Below are 24,330 nucleotides of genomic sequence, written 5' to 3' on the forward strand. Positions count from 1 at the left end.
TGCTGTTGAGTTTTCAGAAGTTCTATTTTGTTGTGACTGCGTTTCTTTTAACTTTGCCACTATTAGCAGCATTGGCTGAACACAGTGTATTTGATGGACAATTATGGAGAGGGTCCAGAGGAGGTTCACGAGAACGATCCCAGGAATGAAAGGCTTAACATATGAGGAACATTTGAGGACTCTGGGTCTATACTCGATGAAGTTTAGAAGGATATGGGGAGATTTGATTGAAACGTACAGAATACTGAAAGGCCTGGATAGAATGGACATGGAGAAGATGTTTCCATTAGTAGGAGAGACTAGGACCCGAGGGCACAGCCTCAGAGTAAAGGGAAGACCTTTTAGAACAGAGAGGAAGAGAAACTTCTTTAGTCAGAGAGTGGTGAATCTATAGAATTCATTGCCACAGAAGGCTGTGGAGGCCAGGTCATTGAGTGTATTTAAGACTGAGATAGATAGGTTCTTGATTGGTAAGGGGATCAAAGGTTACGGGGCGAAGGCGGGAGAATGGGGTTGAGAAACTTATCAGCCATGATTGAATGGCGGAGCAGACTCGATGGGCTGAATGGCCTAATTTCTGCTCCTATGTCTTATGGTCTTATTTGCTGCACGCAAATTATTGGATTAATTAAATAAACAGAATATAGATGCTAACAGTCTTTATTCACCAACTTAAATTTCAACAGTAAACTTGAAACATGTATTTATTTAATTGACAGATTTCTCAAATATGTGAGAGAACTATACTGTTGATCACAAGACCCAGTCCCACAATCTAACAAGAAACCGAGTATTAACCCGAATTGCAGACAGAGCATAAGCAGAAACTAAACATGTCACAAGAGTAATAAACATAAACTTTTTGAAACATAGTTGAAAGACATTTTTCTTGATGCATAATTTTTTTTACATAGCCTGTGATTTAGTTCAACACACAAGATGTGCTGAACAGGTAACAAGATCAGCATTTTTATTCTATGTTAGGTTTGGGTTTAACCCCTTACCTAACCTCCTTCCAATTGACCATGCATATTATGTAGGCCTGGAGCAATGCACGTCAATAAAGATTGCACTGCAAAAAGAGGATGACTTAAAATTAATATTGGGAGAGAGAAAGGCTGCTGTCTTCATTGAAATATGAAATTTTAATTCCAAAGTAAGTTTTTTTTTTAAATGGTCAATGGGAAGATGGACCTTCTCACAGTTGGGGGTCATCATCCATCCTTAGCATAGAGCTAAATTAGAAAGCTCAACTGTGTCTAATCTGCACAATTATTTAAACGTCAAAACAATATCAGTGCTTGGTGTACCCAAGGTGAAAATTGAACTTGTGCCCATGTTCACAGTTCAGGTGCCAATGTGCAAATTTACATCTATGAATATGTGCCTTCAACCATATTGTTATCAACTATGCTGATAATCATAAAAAAGGGAAATAAAGATTTTCAGTCTGGAGAACTTGGTATTAAAGACATGCAGAAGCATTTTAGTGTGGAAATAGTATTTTTATTTCCATAAATGATCAAATTCATTGTCAGAATTATAACTCATGTTTCATCGTTCCAAAATTGAAGCTTTAGTGCATTTTCTCCTCTTACAAAACACCCCGTAACCATCTGGATCCCAAGAACCTACTGACATAATTGACAAATTATGTTTGTCAACTAGATAACAAGAATGAGGACTTCAATATAGAAATTATTTGTTGGAAAGCATACATATCTCCTGGCAATTGACCATGTAGCACCATTGATAGATGTCACCACACCCTTTGGCTGCTAAAGCTGTGCAGTGACTCCTGGGAGAAATCAAGGAGTGAAAAATTATACAACATTTTCAAAAGACTTAAGAAATAAGTGTCCATGAATTACAACAGCTAAAAGTATTTTTTTCTGATAAGCAATATTTTACTTTATTACTGTTTTGTTTTATTTTTGCCATGGACTGAGGTGATAACATGCTTATAGCATAATTGTTGTTTTCAGCTTCAATAATACAACATAACAATCACATTAAAATACATTAGCTTTGGTTAAAAAGCACAACTCCAAATCAGCCAAAAACATTTCTGTATTAATTTTAAATAACTTCTGAATGAGACCAAGTTATGTACCAATTTTGATGTAAATGTAAACATGGTTAGTTTTTTCTAAAAAGCACATTATTACATTCCATTTGCAACATAAATGGTGCTCTTCCTGCCCATACACTATACTACAGAGATTGTCTCTCATTCTTGGTATGTCAATAAACTTCAACTGATCATCTGTCCATTCCAAAAATGTTTTCTTTTAGGAGAGAGTTCCATGTTCAATTCCTGAATTCATTGATTCAAGTATATTTGACAGCAATGTGTATTGCAAATGACTTAACGTTAACTGTTCTAAACAATCAGGGAATGCAAATCCATTTGCAACAAAATACTGCCAAAGTAATATGTTTACTGATTATAATTCACTACATACAGTTAATGGCAAGTCTTTCTTAAACCACATAAGTTCCATCACGAGGACGAGTAGCGACTTCTGTATCCAGATGACATAGTAAGTGGTAGTGTAACCGAGGAAAGTGATGAAACTTCCCAGTAAAGACTCCGAGAAATAAAGAGTCTGTACAAGATAACCATGGAGATGGATTGACACAGAGTAACAGCAATGATGATAATCTGGGGATGAATGACATTTTATTTTTACTTCATGTTTGTACTATGATTTATAATATTTGCACAACTTTCAAGATACAATATCACATAGTGCAGAAGAGGCCTTTCGGCCCATCGAGTCTGTACCGACATGTGAGACACGTATCCTTTATAAATCAACCAAAACAAGCATTAAGAGGAAATGCTGGAAATACTCAGCAGGTCAGACAGCATCTGTGGAGAGAGAAACAGAGTTAATGCTGGAATTTTATGAGCAAAGCTGAGGAGTGGCTGCTGGGGCTGGAAGTGGGTGGCACTGGCACTCCTGACCCAATGCCCGATTGCACCATTATCTTGAGCCAGCTGGCCAATTAACTGCTAGGTGGGGCAGAGAGACGACCATTCTGGGGATGGAGGTGGGAATTTAGGCAGTGGCCAAAAGGTCAGCATATGTTGATGGATGTGCTGGTGCCATTTTTAAATGGCTGTCAAGCACCTTCCATGACTGAAGCCTTCCCTGTTAGAAGCTTTCTCCCCTTAAAGCCCTCCTTGACTGAAGCCAGACTTCTCTGAAGATCCAGCCAGCAATGCAGCCCTCCCAGCGGAAGAAGCTCAAGAGGTCAGCGAAGCAGGCATTGTGAAGGTCAGTGGAACAAGGCATCTGTTGGCATGGCAGAAACAATAGCTCGGGTAGCCCCAAGGTTCAAGAGCTGGTCCGGGAAGCCCACATCCCACGAATAAATTTAAAAAAAGTTGGGGTGCCATCTGCTTAGGCATTGTGCCTGTTATTGTGGGACAATTATCATACCTCTTCTTTGTTCCAGCAGGAGAAGAGGGCCCACAATGAGAAAGGGTCCAGACTGGCAGCAGGGGTCCCACTTTGCACTACCCTTTCACCAATGGAAGAGGCAGCTCTGCAACCGGTAGAGCAGCATGGCGACCACCCCATCGTGGAGGGTGAAGCTGGAGTGAGGGCACAAGAGGGTGAGTAGCTCATGACTGGGTACAAGCATGAGGGATAGTGTTCCTGTGTCCTCCACTATACATGCATCAACCCAAACAGCAGTTGATTCTGGAAGCTCCTGTTTGGAAGTGTAAAACTCTTTAATCTTTCGGTTCTCTCATGCAAATCATCCACAAAAACAGGAGCTGCCAACTTTGGGGGACAGTCGTCCATCTCTGAGGAGGAGGATTATGCCTCAGAGGATGCAGTGGTCACATCATTCTTCTGCACCTTCCACCAGCGCAGATACTCTTATGTCAGTGAGTATGCGTTTGTGCTTAGATTTGGAGTCACAACCTGATGAGAACATCTGCATGACCAGCTGTCAGAAACTGTGACAGCCAGGCCACTGACACGCAAAGGAGGCCAGGCCCATGTCAAGCCTCAGGAATTGTCCTAAAGTGGCAGATGTTGGAATTTCAGTATGAGGCGCGAGATTCCAGAGAGTATACGTGCCCTGGCTCGGACCGTGGAGGTGTCCCTCCAGTCCATGAGTGCTGCTATTTCCACTTCATCTGCACATGTGCCTCCTCCATTGAGAGATTGGCAATTCTCATGGAGAGCTAGGCGCAGCAGAGTAGTTAGTGGATGCAAGTGATATGCACAGAGCTGCATGCCATTACCTTATCAATGATCTTAGTGTAGCAGTGGCAAGGCAAGACAGTTTTTTCCAACGATTCCTATTGACTTCAATTTTGCTTAGGCTCCCTGATGCCACAGTCGGTCAAATGCTGCCTTGAGGGCAGTCACTCTTGCCTCACCTTTTGAGTTCAGCTCTTTTGCCTATGACTGGATGAGTGAGGTCTGGAGACAATTAGTCCTGGGAGAATCCAAACTGAGCATCGATGAGCCAGTTATTGGTAAGTAAGTGTCGCTTTGTGGCACTGACTGCCTTCCTGTCCCTAGGTCTATTGGCCTAAGTGGCCAATCAAAGGCCTCATCCCACTGTTGCTGGTATTCCAGCAGCAATGGAGGTCCACATAGAGGCTATCAGGTTGACAGGTGGCCTGCCTGCAGGCACCCTCCTGATCAAGCATCCTGTGCTAACTGAGGGTCCAGACAGTGGCCTGTGAGATGACCCATCTCTTCACCACAACGGCCGCTGCTTCCTCACTGGTGCCTGCCTGACTGACCTTAGTGAGGCCGCCCCACTTGGTTCTCCTCCAGGTCCTCCATCATTGTTCCGGGCCTCCTGTAGTACCAGCATTGGCCACCAGTGGTGCGTCTCAATCTGAAGAACTGTTGGCCTTTTGACTGGCTGGCGGCTTTTGAAGGCAGAATCCTGATCTTGAAGGTCTGGGAACCCTAACAGATGGCAGTTAAGTGCCTGAACAGAATTTAACCCTATCGAAGCTCCTGGAAATGGCTACTGACTTTCTGGTGTGCAGGGCCACCACCGCAGTCATCAACTTCAGTCCTCCAGCTCTAAGAATACCATGTGACAACTGCATTTCCCAAACCTTTATTGTTTCTCGGTGCAGAACCACTAAATATCGGAAAACCTTGTGCGTTATTCTATATTCACAATGAGATTTAAGCTAAGATCTACACAAACATTTTCACTTTCGGGCCTTTATCAATATTAAAACAGAAAACGTATTTCATCTGGCTGGACTGGATTTCAATTCAGGCCCCAGTGATGAACAAACAAGTGCTCTAATCCATTGTGCTATTTGACTCCTACACATCTGTTCAAAATAAAGGTAACAGGACGACTGTAGTTTAGTTTATACCTTAAGTTGGCAAGTGGAAATATAATTTTTATTGCCATTTGTCTCTGATGCTTCTCCAACTATTTCTGTGGTATATGCTTTCACTGGCCCATTGGCCATTCTTCAGCTGCAGGGGCAGCATAGCCAAATCCAATCCTGTTTCTTAACCAAAAATCTACACATACCGTTTCTGGTGGGGAGGGGGAGGGATATATTTGGAAAATTAGCCAGAAACCCTGACTATTTTTTCCCTTCTTAGCACAAGGAACATTGATTGTAGCGCCATCCTCATTGAGGTCAGTGAACTCGGAACTGACTCGGAATTTAGTTCGGAACCTTCTGGTCTGCGATTCAATTGTACATTACCGAAACAAATTGAACCGTCAGGGAATCCAAAATGAATTTTTCTGAATGGAAATTTAATTGCAGTACCCTAGGCATTGTGTAAGTTACTGTTAAAATCTGGCTGTAATGTTTTGAATAAAGCCACAATAATACTTTTGCAACCATGTCATTTTGTTGATTATTTTTTTTAAGAAAAGCTATATTCTGCTAATAATGTGAATTTCAGATCAGCCCTTGTTCAGGTACATACCTTTTCACGCTGGTATTCAGCAAACATCATTGATGTAGCTACTAGTGCTGGATGACAGAGAAACCAAAGGATGCAGCCCTAATACAGAAGAAAGAAAAAGAGGTCCTTGTGTTGGGTGGAAGTTCATTAAAGACATCAAAAGACCAACAATAATATATTTTAAAGCCAAGGGTGAAGAAATAATCTGAGTTATTGCTTCATAACCAATGTACATTGAAAAATTACTAGGGCCTGGTTTCAACATACCTGATAATGTAAATCATTGGAAAGCCATAGAAATTTTCCTGCTGGATGCCTGAAATGTTAACTTTTTAAGGGGAGGTTATTTTACTTTTCTTTCTGTTCCCTATATCAGAAATGATTTTAGTGTGTTTGCAATTAAACAGTTTAACAAATTCATTTAGACTTGATCTGACTAAAACAACAGGCAGTAGGTTTGGAATTGGGGAAATGTTGGTCTATGATTTTAATCCCTTTTATACTGTACCATACTTTCAGTGGCAATAAAACTCTCGCCACAGCACTAAAACCCTCTAATAAAACCTCCACCTCAACAATTTAACCACTTCAATAAAGTTCCCACCTCATCAATAAACCACACTACCTGTATTTAGACATTCTCTGCAGTGCAACATGCCACTCCCTCACTCCCCTGGCTCTCACGCTTTGCCACATCCTGAGACCTTCCCCCCTTTCTAAAAACCAGGCCCGGGTCTGCCACAAACCAACTGCCAAACCCAATGCTCCCCAGCACAAAGAGGGCCTTCTGCAGTCCAGCTTCTTGTGCATGCACCCACATTTTTCCCACAGCCAAGTCACAGGACTCTGGTAAAAGCAAAAAACTGCAGATGCTGGAAATCCAAAACAAAAACAGAAACAGAAATAACTGGAAAAACTCAGCAGGTCTGGCAGCATCGGCGGAGGAGAGCACAGTTGACGTTTCGCGTCCTCATGACCCTTCATGAGGACTCGAAACGTCAACTGTGCTCTCCTCCGCCGATGCTGCCAGACCTGCTGAGTTTTTCCAGGTGTTTCTGTTTCTGTTTTTGCACAGGACTCTGGTCCCTGACTCTCATTGCTGCCAGCCCCACTCTCCCTTCCCTACTCCATTAGCTTTTTATTGAGCAGGTTTAATGCCGAGGGGAGGGGATTGTTGGGTGATCTTGTGCTGTGATGGGATTTTATTGAGGGGGTTTGGTGGCGAGGAGCGGGTCACTGAGGGGCTTAATTGTTGAGGGGGAGGTATTATTGAGGGGGCTAGTGCTGAGGTGGGGCTTTATTGAGGGGGATTAGTAATCAGGTTGGGTTGTGCTGGCTATCGCCAGAAGTTGATCACCAGGGAGAGGTCATGGGCTGACCCACCTGGGTAATGAAATTCATCACCGGAATTGCCTCACAAGGCAACTCTCTATTGGTATTGTATTCTTTTTTACTCATATCTACGTCTTCGGCGATGCAGACCCTGCTGGATGGCATCTTTAACATTAATGGCAATATTGAGTATTAAAGACCAAGGGAATAAACCCGACAAAATCTGGAGTGGAGTCCCATTAGATGGTTGGTGTTTCCTTCAAGCAAGCACCTTTGAGCAACTCTTCCAACTGACTAGGCTGCAGATGTAAAGGCTTTCGTCTTTCCTTTGGATATTAGTCTGTGAGGTCAAGTGAGGGGAGCGTTCAGATGCTAGGCAAGTCTGTTTTCCTAAAACCATTGCCTAGGCTATGCAGTAAGCAAAGAAAGAAGGGGGAAGTTTTCCAGCTTGGAAGCTGGAATGTCAGGGCTATGCACTTTGGCGTGAACAATGAATCACATCCCACAGCAAATGTATGCAAGACAGCACTGATTGACTACGTGCTACTCAAATTTGATGTTGACATTGCCACTCTACAGGAAACCAGATTAGCAAACACAGGCCCAATACATGAGGCGAACTGCACCTTCTGTTGGCATGGTAAGAGCACAGAAGACCATGGTGAGCGTGCTGAAGGCTTCACAGTCAGCAACAGATTGACTGAACCATCAGTAGCAACTTCTGAACGTCTCATCTCTCTATGACTATCATCTGATAGAAGCATTGTCAACATCATCTGTGCTTATCACAGAACCACAGAATTGTTACAGTGCTGAAGGAGGTCTTTTGAACCATCATGTCTGTACCAGCTCTCCAAATGAGCAATTTTCTTAATGTCATTCTGCCGTCTTCTCCCCATAACCCTGCACAAATGAATACTTTGCGTCTGTCTCCACCAAGGAAGATGCTACCCAAGCCATGGTGAAAGAAGAGCTAATTCAGACAGGAGAAGGGTTTAAAATTGATAAGGAGGTGGTATTGGATAGGCTGTCTGTATTTATTTAAAGTTGACAAGGCACCAGGACCCGATGAGATGCATCCAAGCATACTGAGGGAAGTGAGAGTGGAAATTGTGGAGGCACTGGCCATAATTTTTCAATCTTCTCTAGACTCAGGGTTGGTGTCAGAGGACTGGAGAATTGCAAATGTTACACCTGTGTTCAAAAAGAGTGTAAAGATAAGCCCAGCAATTACAAGCCAGTCAGTTTAACTTCGATGGTGGGAAACTTCTGGAAACAATAATCCAGGACAAAATTAATAGTCACAGAGTTTTACAGCATGGAAGGAGGCCCTTTGGCATATCGTGGACAAATGTGGATTAATTAAGGAAAGCCAGCATGGATTTCATAAGGGAAAATCGTGTTTAACGAACTTGGAGTTATTTTGATGAGGTAACAGAGTGGATTGATGACGGTAATATGGTGTACATGGACTTTCAAAAGGCATTTCATACAGCACTACCCAACAGACTTGTGAATAAGAGGAACAGTAGCAACATGGATATCAAATTGGTTGAGTGACAGGAAACAGAGAGTAGTGGTTAGCTTTTCAGGCTCAAGGAATGTTGGTAGTGGAGTTCCCCAGGGGTCAGCGATGGGACTCTTGCTTGTCCTGATAATATTAATGACCTAGACCTTGGTGTACAGGGCACAATTTCAAAGTTTACGAAGCTTGGAAGTGTTTTGAACTGCAAGGAGAGTAGTAAAGATCTTCAATTGGACATAGATAAGTTAGTGGAATGGGTGTACAGGTGACAGATGAAGTTCAGTGCAGAGAAATGTGAAGTGATTCATTTTTGGTAGGAAGAACATGGAGAGACAATGTAAAATAAAGGGTACAATCCTAAAGGGGGTGCAGGAGCAGATGGACCTGGGTGCTTAGGTGCATAAGTCATTGCAGGTGGCAAGATAGGTAAGAGTGTGGTCAATAAAGCATACAGTATCCTAGGCTTTATTAATAGGGTCATAGAGTACAGAGCAAGGAGAATCGAGAATGAGAGGACACAGAGAGGACACAGATTTAAAATAATTGCCAAAAGAAGCAAAAGCAATATGAGAAAAAACTTTTTCACGCAGCGAGCTGTTAAAGTTTGGAATGACCTGCCTAAGAATGTGGTGGAGGCAGGTTCAATCAAAGCATTCAGAAGGGGATTGGACTGTTATCTGAAAAAGAAGCAGCTATGCCCTTTGCCTCACTGCATAAATCTACTTTTTGGTCCCTAATTGGCCCTACTCCTCCTTTTACCATCCTTTTACTATTTATATGCCTAAAGACGACTTTGGGATTCCCTTTTAAGTTGGCTGCCAGTATCTTTTCATACTCCACCTTTGCTTCCCCTCTGAACTTTCTACATTCACTCTGGTTCTCAATTGTATTTTCTGTCTGTCATAAATTGCATTTTCTACCTGACATCTGTCATAATGCACCAACCTTGAATGTCAACATTTCAGACAAAGATCAATTCCATCACTCTCTGCATGATGTCCTTAGGTATATTCCAAATGGTAAAAAGTTATTCATCCTAGATAATTTTAATGCATATGTTGGATCATAGATTTATGGCCAACGTGCCTTAGTCATCATGGATTGGGCAAGATCAATGGCAATAGACAATGGCTTCTTGAGCTGCATGCCCTGAATAAACTCTGCATCATCAACACTTTCTTTCAGGGCAAACATCACCACAAGGTATCATGGCGTCATCCAAAATCTGGTCATTGACACCAACTTGACCTGATTATTACCAGAAGACCACATCTGCTCAGCGTTCTCCACACCCACACCTACCACAGTGCAGGTTGTGGCACTGACCACTCCCTTATCAGCAGCAGAGTGAAGATGCAACCCCATAGGTTTCACAGCTCCCAATTCTATGGCCTGCCATGCATCAACATCTCTAGCATATGAAACGATGACAAATACTAGCACTTCGCATTGGCAGCCGAATGATTGTTTCCCACTAAAGGCTTACCAGGAAATGCTGATGTTGATATTGATGAAGCTTGGAAGTCGCTGAGTTCAATCATTTATGATATAGCAGCAGCAAAATTTGGTAAAGATGGAACCCACAACAGACTGGTTTGAGACCTATTCACAGAGATGAGATCTGCCATTGAAGCAAAAAGCAAAGCCTACTTGATGCACAACACAAACCCAACAGCTAGAACACTGCATGACTTGAAAGTAGCCAAGGCCATCATGCAAAAGACAGGGAGATTATTATGCAAATAAACACTTGATCAACTTATGTCAAGAAATCCAAACTACCCATGACAATGGAAATCTATGTACTATATATGATGGGATCAAGAGAGTGCTTGGTCTTGCCATTACCAAAGTTGCACCCGCAGCCCCTCACCCCAAATTCGGCATGCAGTGAAGTACTCACCGAGGGAAGTGAACAGATTTTCCACAGGATTGAACACTACTATGATCTGTATTTCTGTGAAACAAGCATCTCCCAGTCTCCTCTTGATGCTCTACCACAGCTTCCTGTCATGGTTGAGTTAGACGAAGAATCCTCATCACTTGAACTCGAAAAGGCCATTGATTGCTTAGCAAGCCAAAAAGCACCCTACAAGGATGGAACTCCAGCCAAACTGCTCAAGCATTGAAAGTCCCATCTACTGCTACACCTTCATGACCTCCTGCTTGCTCTCTTTTGAAAGGTAGGATCCGTCCCACAGGACATGCATGATGTAAAAATTATTATAGTGTACAAAAACAAAGGCCACAGAGTGGATTGCAACAACTACAGGGGCATCTCATTCCTCAGCACCACTGAGATACATGCCAGCTACCAGTATACGGAACAGGATATACCACTCTAAGGACTCTACAAGATTTTGGGGAAAAACTGGCTATCCACCAAAACTTCTCAGCCTCATCCTCTCCTTTCATGACAACATGCATCATACATGTACAATTTGACAGCACCACTTCTAACTGTTTCAGTGTGAAGAATGGAGTGAAACAGGGCTGTGTCCTATTGTTTGATATTTTCTTCTCCATGATCCTGAGCTTTCCCTGCCCTGCAGATATGGTCAGATGGCAAGCTCTACAATCCATTCAGACTGAAAGAAAAGACAAAAATACAGTACATCTTCATCAGAGAAGTCCTCTACGCTGATGATGCCACGCTGGTCGCTCACACGGAAACTCAGTTACAAAGATTCGTGGATTTTCTCCCCCATGTCTATAACTTGTTCTCCCTTATTATAAGCATCAAGAAAACCATGCTTATGAAACAGGGTGCCTTGATCGCTCGGTCACTCAAGTAATTACTGTTGTAAGTAATTAGCAAAATCTGCCACCTTGGGTCCAAGTGACAGACAACCTGTCTCTTGATGCAAAACTCAACACAGTCATAGCAGCTACCAATTTTGGTCAACTTATGAAATGTGCATGGAATAACATCAAGGTGATTCTTTGGACCAAAATACTGGTTTATGAGGCCTGTGTTCTCAGCATTTTGTTGTATGGATGTGAAACATAGATGACTGACAGCTATCAAGGAAGGAAGCGCAACAATTTTCATCGTCACTGTTTGCTGTGCATTCTGAGCATCTCACGGAAGTAAAAAACCACAAATGTTGCAGTCCTTTCAAAATCAAATCTCTCAAGTATATTGGTACTTATCAAGCAGAGGCGACTTCAATGGATTGGGCACGTTTGCAGGATGGAAGAAGGGCGTACACCTAAGGATTTTCTGTATGGCGAGGAAGCCAGAGTCAGAAGGCGAGGTGGACACCCAAATCTCCGCTTCAAGAATGCTTGCAAGCATGACATGAAGGCCCTAAACATCAACTTTCACACCTGGAAGGGGATACGTTAGCCAAAGACAGAGGGAAATGGCGACATCTCCTGTAGGCTAGTGTGTGCCACCATGTTGATCAGTGGCTATAAGCTGCTTGGCCAAAAGCGCCAACACTGAAAACAACAATCCACAACCAAACCTGATAAGCAATTCATTTGCAGCCCTTGTAGCAGAACCTGCCTCTCATGGATTGCTCTCTTCAACCAACAACAAAAGTGTATCATATGAAGCTACCCCACTCCCAATGCATTTGATTTGTTGCATGTCCATCATCTTATGTAGATGGAAGGATGCTGATGAAGATAGCTGCCAGTGACATGTTACAATATTAAGGGATGCTGTAACTTGGGCTGCATCTTGCTTAACCAACCTTATTGAATTTTTTGAGGAGGTGACAGGCAGAGTAGATGTAATTTATCTGGATTTTCATAAAGCCTTTGAAGCTGCCCCAAAGTAGACTAATGAATGAGGTCAGAGAATGCAAAGTCAGGGGACAAGTACCAGAATGGATTGCTAGTTGGCTTCAAGACAGAAAGCAGAGACTGAGAGTAAAGGGTAGGTGCTCAGAGTGGCAGAAGGTAGGAAGTGGCGTACCACAAGGATCAGTGCTGGGACTAGTACAGTTCACAATTTACATTAACAATTCGCACTTTGGAATCAAAAACACAATTTTAAAATTTGCGGATGACATCAAATTGAGGGAGGATAGTCAGTACAGAGGAGGACTGTAACAAATTACAGGAGGTACAGGAGGACATTAAGAAACTTGCAGAATGGGCAAAACATTGGCAAATGAAGTTCAACACATGAAGGTGAGGCAGTACATTTTGATGGGAAGAACAGGGTGGTCATTTATTACTTGGAAGGTATGAGTCTAGGTGGGCTAGAGGAACAAAGGGATCTTGGAGTACAAATATACCAATCGCTAAAAGTTGCACCACAGGTTAGCAAGGCCATTAAAAAAAAAACAAAAAGCACCAGAACCTTGGTTAGACTACACATAGAATACTGTGCCGTCATGTTATGAATAGGATATAGAGGCACAGGAGAGGGTGCAGAGAAGATTTACAAAGACAATATCAGAAACGCGTAGATAAACATATCAGGAAAAGGATGAACAAGCTGGGTATTTTTTCTCTTTACAAAAAGGCGGCTGAGGGGGTGACCTAACAGTAGTGTTTAAAATTAGGAAAAGTTTTGCTAGAGTAGATATAGAGAAAGTGTTTCTTCCTGTGTGGGGGTTTGGGGGGTGGGGGGCATAATTAGAGACCATCAATATTAGTCACCAAGAAATCCAATGAGGAATTCAGAAATTTTTTTACCCAAAGACAGGTGAGAATGTGAAACTTGCTACCACAGGGAGTGGTTGAAGCAAATAGTATAAATGCATTTAAGGGCAAGCTAGACATCAAATGAGGGAGAAGGGAATAGAGGGTTACGATGACAGATTGAGATGAGGAAAGAGGTGAGGAGGCTCAAGTGGAGCATAAACACCAGAATGCCAGCATGGATTGGTTGGGCTGACTGGTCTGTTTCGTGCCTTATGTCCTGTGTATGTAATTCTGAGTCTCACTGGTCCACGAGTGCTCTGCCCAAAGGCAGGTCCTTGGCTCACTGTCTGCTGATGCTTCATCCTGAGCAGTGTTGTTTTGGTAGTTTTTGTCAGCGGTTTGCCATTGTCTTCCACTCTCAGGGGCAAGATGAGGAGGCAGATCCGAAGTCTCCCTCATCCAGAACTGCAATTCAACCCACATTCTTGGCACTATTCTGAACCACACACCAGCCATTTAGCAAACTGAGCTAACAGGAATCCCAATCCTATGGGTGCTTGCTTTTTTTTTTAACCCCTCTTATTGGCTTTGAAGCAAGACCACAGCAGACATAGTAAAAAAGGGACAGCAGGATAAAAAAGGACAGCAGGGCTTTGTATTGGCAGGACTCTACTTCAGTTTAATGCCATTGTACTGTTATGCTTTGTTACTGGGAGACCAACATCCATGTGCTGCTCTCTGTGTTTATATTGCTAAATCTGGCTAGTATTCCAAAAACAGAATCACAGCCCCAGTTGTTGCTGGCCTCCTAGATAAATGCCAATGTAAAAGCCCCAGCAGCAATAGAAAACTGCATTAAAGATATCGATAAAGCATTTTGGAATGCAATTGGTTTATGATCTGAAGGAAAATGGTTGTGAAATTTGAAGCAGGCTAATAAGTAACCTTTTGACAAAGAGGGATATTAAAGATTATGGGGAGAAAGCAGCAGATGACAAAATCTGCATGGAAAGAAACAGTGGTGCAAACTTGATTTGAACAGTAGCCTATTTCTATGCTATGTTAACATTCATTGATTCCATCATAGTCTAACACGTGTCACTTTTCTGTTTGTGTTTTGGCTCATCATGGACAATGGGGGAAAAGTTGGGTGTGACCGGAAAACAAGAACAAAACTGCACTGTGCGATTAACCTGCATCCGTTCGTTCCAATGCAGGCATCACACAAATTTTGTGCTACTTATACTTGAAACTACAGCTGAGAACTAAATGCGCCGCTTAGTGGCTGCACACCTTTTAAGTTTGTGCCCAAGTTTGTGTGAGGTCAGCATCATTTAAAGCTGTCATATCTAAGGCTAGCTTGCACCTCTTAAAAAAGGAAGTGCATGCTGGCTGCAGCATGTGCATGTGCTGGAACTGGTGGTAGAAGACATTCTGAGCAGGAGTAAGAGTGAAAATAGCACAGCAGGACAGAGACTGTGCTGCATGGTTCTCTGAACCAGCACTGGAGGTCTTGGTGCAGAATGTGCAGAGAGGCCCCTTACCTGCACCCAGGCAGGCACTGAGAAGGAAGTAAGATTAGCTAGCCACAGGAGCCTGTTTTGTCATTCAATGAGATCATATCCCTTAATATCTTTGGCTAACAAAAATCTATCAATCTCAGTTTTAAAATTAACAATTGATTTATTATCAATTAATGTTTGCAGAAGAGAATTCCAAACCTCTACCACCCTTTGCATGAAGTATTTCACTCCTGAAAAGTCTGGTTCTAATCTTTTCACTATGCCCATTAGTCCCATATTTACTGAATAGTGGAAATATTTTCTCCCAATATATCATATCTGTTCCCCATCATCATTGTTAAAGAAAGTTTAGTGCCAAGGACTTGGGTGTAGTGCAGGAAGAAGTTTAATGGCATAATCACCCGTGCGAGGTCAGTGAATGTATCTTCAAATGTCTCATCCTTAACAAATTAACCTCTAGCCTCGTACAATGCTCTGTTTACCAAGATAAAAACAAAAAAACTGTGGATGCTGGAAATCCAAAACAAAAACAGAAATACCTGGAAAAACTCAGCAGGTCTGGCAGCATCGGCGGAGAAGAGCAAAGTTGACGTTTCGAGTACTCATGACCCTTCAACAGAACTAAGTAGAAACAGGAAAGGGGTGAAATATAAGCTGGTTTGGAGGGGGGGTTGTTGGGTGACTGCTTGCTTGTCCCAACAACCACCACCCCCCCTTAAACCAACTTATATTTCACCCCTTTCCTGTTTCTACATAGTTCTGTTGAAGGGTCATGAGAACTCGAAACGTCAACTTTGCTCTTCTCCGCCGATGCTGCCAGACCTGCTGAGTTTTTCCAGGTATTTCTGTTTTTGCTCTGTTTACCAACCCCTTTTGCTGACCTACCAACATTCTCTAAAGAGCACAACTCATACAACTCAGAAGGGTTAACGGAGCCTTTGTTTTTTAAATTGAGACAGAGAGTACAAAAGCAAGGAAGTTAAGATGAACCTTTATAAAACATTGGTTTGGCCAACTGTGTCCAATTCTAGACAGTGTACTTTAGGGAGAATATGAAGGCATTAAAGAAAATGCAAAAAAGGTTTACGAGAATGGTTTCATGGATGAGGGCTTTCAGTTACATTGATTCAGTTCAGATTGGAAAAGCTGGGGTTGCAGACATAGAGAAGAAAAGGTTGTGAGAGTGATAAGAGGTGTTCAAAATTGTGAGGCGAAGTAGATAGGTAGAAACTGTTCCCTTTGGTGAAATAGTTGACAAATAGAGGACAATGATTTAAGTTGAATGACAAAAGGACCAAAGGCCACATAAGGAAAAACTTATTTTTACTCAGTGAGTGGTTAGGATCTACAATGCACTTGGCTGAGGGCGTGGTGGAGGCAGATTCAATTGTGGCTTTCAAAAGAGAATTGGATAATTATCATAAGAGAAAAAAATTGCAGGGTTACAGGTAAAAGGCAGAGGTTGAGACCCCAATGGGCTGAATTACCTTCTATCTGTAATCATTGTATGATTCATGATAACTGCAAATTCAGGGAGTGGTATCTTTTGCAATTTCGGTACATCTTTGCTTTTACATGCAGCGCCCGCAAATCCATGTGTGCAGTCAATGGTATGCTGTGCAATGGGAAGTCCGCTATTATGGCAAAGCTACATACATGCTCTGCCTGATTCTTTTTTCCTGCCACAGAGTGTGTTAGATACCTCCCTTATGCATTAGCGATGCTGGACTGGGAGATGTTCAAAATTCTATCTACTCCACCATAGAAGGATCCCAAAGCAAAACAATTCGTGGCCACAGCAACCTTCACAGCACTAGCAGCGCCATCCTTGCTCTACTCTGAGGCTGCAGGCATGCATGCAAAAGGTAGCAGATATCTGTGAATGCCTCCTTTGTTCCTGGCTTAGGCTGAGGTAAGAGAAATGCTCCCTAGGTGGATAAGGCCTCATGTTGACAACTGAAAAGATATATAGAGAAATCATTCTCTAGATTTATTTTGATGGCAATTTGATTTTAAAACTATTTTAATATTTTCAGTAAATATTTATTTGATTTTTGCCTCGCCCTTATTTTTAGTTTATTTTATCACTTTGGGAACAGTTTGAAGATGCTGATCACCTTGGCTACAATGTTTATTTTTATAACGTTTTTTTAAAAAGAATAATATAGAAATTTACAACATAAAATTAGTCCATTTGAGCCCAAAATAACCAACGCGTTATTTTGGTGCTAACTCTTTGTTAGAGCAGTCCAAAACTAATCACACCTTTATATTATATGAATAATGTGGAAAGATCACATTATTCCAACTTAACAAGTTAAACTGTCTTTCTCTAAAACATACCATGCAACACTCAATCTTGCAAGAACTATGCAAGAAACATATTACATAGAATCTACAGCACAGAAAAAGAGCATTTTCCCCAACTGACCTAATTGCATTTGTTCATTGTTTATAACTTGATGCCATAAACTTCTATTATTTTAACCTTTGGATGCTTGTGTGGGCATCAAATCAAACACTCCCCTTTCCAAATGGGCAGCGATGCCTTTATTGTTACACATTTTTGTCACAAGGTTGGAGCAGGGAAGTTGGTTAAGATTTAATTGAACTTTATTTTCAATTAATTTTTAAGTTATCTTCGAAAGTATAAAAAGCCAAAAACACTTATACTTCTAACACTGCAAAATTTAGCATTTAGACAAATAATTATAACTGTTTGAACACATCCAGTGGGTTCAGAAAACCAAGTACTGATGGTTGAACTATTACTGAAGTGTATCCTTCATGTCCTTTATCTTTTTAGCACATTATGGGCAAAGTTTTGCCTGAATTGGTTTTAGGATTGGATAGGCAGCCAGTGAAGATGTAGTTTCTCCAGGACTGATTAGCATTTTCCAAATATTCAAACATCATTTCTGCATAGAAGTAGAGTCACCTTATCCCACCTCCTCCCTTTTTCCTTCTTTCTTTCCTTTTATATTGTCTTCTTTCAGCAGACAGGGCATAACATTTTGGCAGCATCCACTACCAGTCTGAAGATTTACGTTGTTGGACACACACACACACACACACACACACACACAGATTGACTTTGCCTGTCCTGTCTAATTGTAACACTGTTAATAAATATGGGTAGAATTTTATGTTTTTCAGGATGCCCTAAATTTGAAAGTACTGACACTGTCTCATACATAGCTACCAAGTACTGCCATTATCAGGGAGGCAGAGGTACCATCTCAAGTTCCTCTGGAATAAATGTGCTTAAAAATACACCAGGATAACATTAATGCTGAAATCTGCAATTGAACTGTAATTATCAATGTTAAATTGAGTAAATTAGGAACTACGGCATGTATTGAATTAATTGAAGATCATTGTTAATTCTTTCCTCACAGGCACATGATTTCCTTCCATTGGTCACAGAATCCTCCAACTGACTTTTAATTCAAATGGAATATGAGGTTAACAACTTAGCTCAGATGCTGACCATAAAAGCTCATACTTACCTTCGCAAAGCTGATGTAGAAATCCCTCTTAACTGCACTTCTTTCCATGGTAATGATCTGGTAAAGACTGGAGGCTAAGAGCAGGGCCAGACACACCCGTAAAACAATGAGCAGCAGAGCTGCCACACTCTGGTGTGCATGGTAGCTATGGTGATCAATGTCTTCAAACTGTTCCCAAAGCAATAAAATAGCCTGCAAAAATAAGGCAGAGGCAAAAATTAAAGAGATATTTACTGAAAATATTAAAATAGTATTAAAGAAAAACAAGTAATATATCTCTGAATCCATTTTAAACTGTTCATAACCACAAATCAGTGGGGCCTACAAATAGTTTCTTGTATGGATCTTCAATGCAAATACCATCTATGTCCTGTTATAAAGACACTTAAATAACTTCAGTAGCTTAGTATGCTTATGGTTATGCAAAGATGTGGCTATCATATCAAACTAATAACTGAATGTTCAGTTGGATGTTGCTTGAACTCAGAGTTTACTGTCCTCCTATTTGCCCTTAATCTCTCCCTCTTCATATAAACTCCCCAACTCATATTAATGGCTACCCTCTTGGCCTTGCCATCTCATGTGCCCTTGCTACTCACACTGTGTCAAAAACAGATAAAGCACTTCCTTGTATCGCTCTCCACCCACATCCCCCTTTCCCCCTCCCAATTCTACTTTCTTTTGTGACTGCCCTTAGAAATGAATTCTTCCAACTCATTTGCAACTTTACATTCAAAACTTCAACCATCTAGCCTTTGGCTCTCTATTCACAGCAATCTTTCTGCAGCTACCGATCTGCTCAACCACACACTTACCTCTACCTATGATGCCCTAGTCTCCAATAAAACCATTACTCTTTCTGACCCTGGCTGTTGTCCCTGGTATGGCCCTCATCTCCACTCCCTTAAGTCCAAGGAATGCAGACTTGAAAAGATATGAGGCAGAATTTTGCCCTTGGTGGGCCCTACCAGCTCGGCGGCGGGCGAGCAGCCGACTCCTGCCACCGAAACGGGGCCCGCCGCCATTTTGAGTGGCGGGCCAGTTAAGGCCCGCCCAGCCGCCTGCCCGATGGGAAGCGCTATGCGGAATCCCCAACTGTCAAAGTGTGCGCACTGCTCCCTGAGACTAACTGCAGTCTCAGGGAGATTAGTGACAGGTTAAAAAACTCTAATAAAGTTTCAGTGCTTCTTATTAACATGTCCCATCTCATGTGAAATTGTCTGCCCGCCTTCCTAAAAATTTAAATGGACCGGGATGACGTCGGAGGTTCTTCCCGAAGTCATCCAGCGTCATTTTCCTGTTGGTGAGCGGGCCTCGCCCCCAAAATCGCCAACGGGAAAATTCTGGCCATGGAGGACAACTGATATAGACATTCACTGTCAGATTTGGCTGGGTTGCACTGTCAGACCCTGCTCTTGTCTGCTAAAACGGTTCACTATTCCAGAATCATCCTGGACAGGAAAGATAACTCCCACCTTCTTTCCTCTACGACAAACAGTCTTCTTAAACCTGTGCCCTGTTTCTTGTTTCCTCCACCCTCACCTCCAACAACAAGGAACTCATGGGCTTCTTTGTTACTAAGATTGAGCCCATCTGATCATCTGCCTTTGTCACTTCCCTCAGTTTCCCTAGCCCACCAGGCCAAATATGCTCGAAGATTCCACCCTGCACTAGCCCTGAACTTGCCTCTTTCTCTCGTCTCCCCATATGCCAACTGTGATGTTTGTGTTTAACGTTTATGCTTCTTTGTAAAAGGACATTTTAGTTAAAAAGATGTGCTATATAAAATAAACCTGCCAGTCGGCTGTGCTAAGTCCCAGATGTATTGCCCTCTGGTAGAAAATTAATAAAGGAACCTTCCAATTTTACATAGAAGCGGGGGCTCAGAAGCAGACAAATGTGTGTGCTTTTACTCTAAATTGTTAAGAAGTGACGAAACACTTGAAATGGTGACGAGGTTGGGATCATCATTGTTTGGGGCTTTAGAGGCTTTTGATCCAGCTACTATGGGCTTTTTAGTTTATGTCAAGAAAATGGAACAATTCTTCATTGCGATTGAGATTGAAGAGGAAAAGCAGGCCTCAGTGTTTCTTACAGTTATTGGAATGAAAACTTTCACTTTACTGAGAAATTTAATTGACCCGACAAGCTATCAGGTAAAAGCTTTAAAGAGCTTGTGGATGTTTTTAAAAAGCACTTGGATCCCAGACCAGTAATTATTCAGAGAGATTCAAGTTTCATCAAAGAGAACAGCATGAGGGTGAGTCAGTTTCCCAGTTCCTGGCTGAGTTGAGAAAATTAGCGGATCATTGTGACTTTAAAGGCTACCTGGAAGAAGCTTTGAGTGATTGCTTGGTTTGTGGACTAAGAAATGAAATAATTCAGCATAAATTGTTAACAGAGCAAGAGTTGACACTGGAGAAAGCATTCGAGATTGCGCAAAGCATAGAAATGGCAGAGGAATAAGCTGGAGATTTGAAAGCGCATTCGAACAATGCCAAAGTTAAAATAGTAAAGTCGGGGAATACTCGCTTCCAAATATGTTACCGCTGTAATGGAACAGGGCATAATGCAGAAGTCTGTAAGTGGAAAACCAGTGATTGTCGCTACTTTGTAAAAAAAAAAGACATATGCAGCATGTATGTAGATCAAAGGCTGATCACAGTAAAGCAGTACTGCTAAGAAAAGGGCATCACAAAGAGCACACAGACAAGTCACGCCTGAAAATAAACAGGCAGTTTAAAAAGGCAAATTACTTGGAAACAAAATACAAAAGTAATGAGAGTCCAGACGAGACAGAAAGTGAAACTAACAGCGACAATGCAGAAGAGCAATTGTATTGCATTCAGTTTAATCTGAAAATAGATGAAGGGCTATAAATTGGCATTGCCTTCATTGGTAAAATGGTTGAAAAGGAGATTGACACTGGAGCATCTGTTTCTATTGCTTCAGAGAAGACATGGGAGAACATATCCAAGAAATGCCCATTGGAGAAAATCCTCCTCCAGCTTAGCACCTACACTGGTGAGCCTGTGAATGTGCTTGGAAAAATATCCATTCAAGCTAAATATAGAGATTAAATAGCAAAGCTACCACTTATCATTATGAAAGGGGACCGTCAATCGCTAATAGGAAAAAACTGGCTAAAAGAAATTTGGCTGGACTGGAATAAAATAATTAAAGTGCGTTGCAACACTATTGCAGTCCTTGTTAGATAAGCATACTGATGTCTTCAAAGAAGGTCCTGGAATTATTAAAGACATTGAAGCCAAACTTGCTGTGAAGGCAGGAGCTTCTCCAAGGTTCTTCAAACCACGTTCAGTTCTCTAATCAATGCGACAGAAAATCGAACAGGAACTAGAACAACTTGAAAACTTTCAGATAATTGACAAAGTTGATTATGCAGAGTGGGCAGCTCCCATAGTCCCAGTAGTGAAGGATGACGGGTCTATCAGAATATGTGGTGACTATAAAATCACTATTAATCCTGTCCTGGAAGTTCATCAGTGCCTGCTACCGAAAATTGAGCTCCTGTTTGCTGCTCTTAATGGAGGTAAATTATTCACAAAGCTTGACCTATCACAGGCATTTTTGCAAATACAGCTGAGTGAAATACAACCATCAGCACACAAAGCGGTCTGTATCAATACAAAAGACTACCATTCGGAATCGCGTCATCACCAGCTTTATTCCAGTAGGCCATGGACAAAATACCGCAGGGCCTCCCTGGTGTAATCTGCTTCCAAAGAGCACACATGGTCATCACCGGGAAAAATCTCCCAACTCATTTAGAGAACCTAGGCAGGGTCCTGCGTAGACTGGAAAAATACAGCATCCACTGTAAGAAATCCAAATGCTCGTCCCTGAAGCCCTCAGTGGAGTACCTGGGATATGTGATCGATGAAACTGGCCTCTCAACAATGCACCAAAGCCCAAAAACGTTAAGGAGCTTCGGTCGTTTTTGGGGCTTGTGAATTACCTACAGCAAGTTCATTTCCAGTTTGGCTACCAAGGCAGCACCACTGACTAATCTGCTGAAGAAAAATGTAAAATGGGAATGGTCACAAGCCTGTCAGGAAAGTTTCAACGAACTCAAGCAAGAGCTCACTTCTGCTAAAGTTCCTGAAAAGTTGCTCGTCAGCCTGGCTTGTGATGCATCTGGATATGGTGTTGGAACTGTCATCTTCCACACATTTCCTGATGGCAGTGAAAGGCCTACTGCATACGCCTCACGCACATTGTCCAAGACTGACAAAATGATGCCCAAATTGAGAAGGAAACTCTTGAACTAATCTATGGAGTCAAGAAGTTCCATCAGAATTTGTATGGACGTAAATTCACATTAATTACAGGCCACAAGCCTTTGACCTGGTTGCTTAGCCCAAAGTCACAAACCCTGACACTTGCCACTGCACACCTACAAAGATGGGCACTGACCTTATCTGCTTACCAGTCTGAAATTACATTTCACTCTACTGAGAATCATGGAAATGAAAATGCACTTTCCAAACTTCTGTTACACCACAACCTGAAGTGAAATCTACGCTTTCGATGTGAACCAGATAGACATTACCTGTTAAAGCAGATCAAGTTCGACTTGAAACACAGAAGGATGCTGTGTCTCCAAAGTTTACCTGTACACACAAAGGTAGGTGTGCACTCCAAGAAGTGGCTACTGAGCTTAGACCTTACTACATGCGTAGATTTGAGCTGACTGCAAGACGGTTGTTTGTCATGGGGAATCAGAGTTGTTATTCCTCCAAAGTTCCAAACACGAGTGTTAGAAGAACTTCACCTCGGTTACCTGGGAATCGTCAAAATGAAAGAATTGGCTCGTCTACATGCATGGTGGCCACACCTGGAAGAAGGCATGGTCAGTGATTACCTTCCATGCCAAGAAATGAAGTCTTCTCCTGCACCTGTCCCATTACATCCGATGTGATTGCACTAGAGACAGTGCAGAGGAGATTTACCAGGGCTGGAGAGTTTTAGTTATGAGGAGAGATTGGATAGACGGGGGTTATTTTCCCTGGAGCAGAGGAGATTGAGGGGGACATGATTGAGGTGTATAAAGTTATGAGGGGCATAGATAGGGTAGACAGGAAGAAACTTTTCCCCTTGTTGGAGGGATCAATAACCAGTGGCATAGATTTAAGGTAAGGGGCAGGAGGTTCAGAGGGGATGTGAGGAAGAATTTTTTCACCCAGAGGGTGGTGGGAATCTGGAACTCACTGCCTGAAAGGGTGGTACAGGCAGAAACCCTCATAACATTTAATAAGTATTTGGATGTGCACTTGCGATGCCATGGCATACAAGGCTATGGGCCTAATGCTGGAAAATGGGATTAGAATAGTTAGGTACTTGTTGACTGGCGCAGACGCGATGGGCCGAAGGGCCTTTTTCTGTGCTGTAGACCTCTATGACTTTATGGCTTGGCCTGACCACCCATGGCAGAGACTTCATGTTGACTTTGCCGGACCACTTTTCAGACATACGTTCCTGATTGTGGAGGATTCCTGCACAAAGTGCCCTCATGTTATTCCCATGAAGTCGGCTACTTCAATAAAGACCACTGATGCTCTCTGGAATGTGTTCACTACTTTTGGATTGTTGGAGCGGATTGTGTCTGACAATGGCACATAGTTCACATCATGTGAATTTCAAGCATTCCTGAAAAACAATGGGATCAAGCAGATTCTCATTTCGCCTTACCACCCATCCTCAATTGGTGAAGCGGAGCGCTTTATCCGGACATTCAAAATGGCCATATTGAACAAAGAACAAAGAAAAGTACAGCACAGGAACAGGCCCTTCGGCTCTCCAAGCCTGTGCCGATCATATTGCCCGTCAACTAAAACATTTTGCACTTCCGGGGTCTGTATCCCTCTATTCCCATCCTATTCATGTAT

At 42.1% G+C, this 24,330-nt stretch overlaps 1 protein-coding gene across 3 annotated transcripts in view; it reads right to left on the reverse strand.

Annotated features, from left to right (window-relative positions):
- Positions 1-644: 644 nt before the first annotated feature.
- Positions 645-24,330, reverse strand: part of gpr180 (G protein-coupled receptor 180) — a 144,974-nt gene continuing 121,288 nt past the window's right edge. For 2 of the 3 annotated variants that reach the window (XM_078545924.1, XM_078545922.1), the window contains 3 exons: positions 18,422-18,613; positions 5,952-6,029; positions 645-2,665 (listed from right to left, as the gene is read on the reverse strand). In XM_078545924.1, coding sequence (XP_078402050.1) covers positions 2,504-2,665; positions 5,952-6,029; positions 18,422-18,613 — 432 coding nt within the window. In that variant the 3' untranslated portion in view covers positions 645-2,503. The remainder of the gene's footprint in view (positions 2,666-5,951; positions 6,030-18,421; positions 18,614-24,330) is intronic. The other variant, XM_078545923.1, reaches the window with a different exon arrangement.

This window comes from Cetorhinus maximus, chromosome 7 (genome assembly GCF_964194155.1).
Source record: "Cetorhinus maximus chromosome 7, sCetMax3.hap1.1, whole genome shotgun sequence".
In the NCBI taxonomy this organism is placed as follows: domain Eukaryota; kingdom Metazoa; phylum Chordata; class Chondrichthyes; order Lamniformes; family Cetorhinidae; genus Cetorhinus; species Cetorhinus maximus.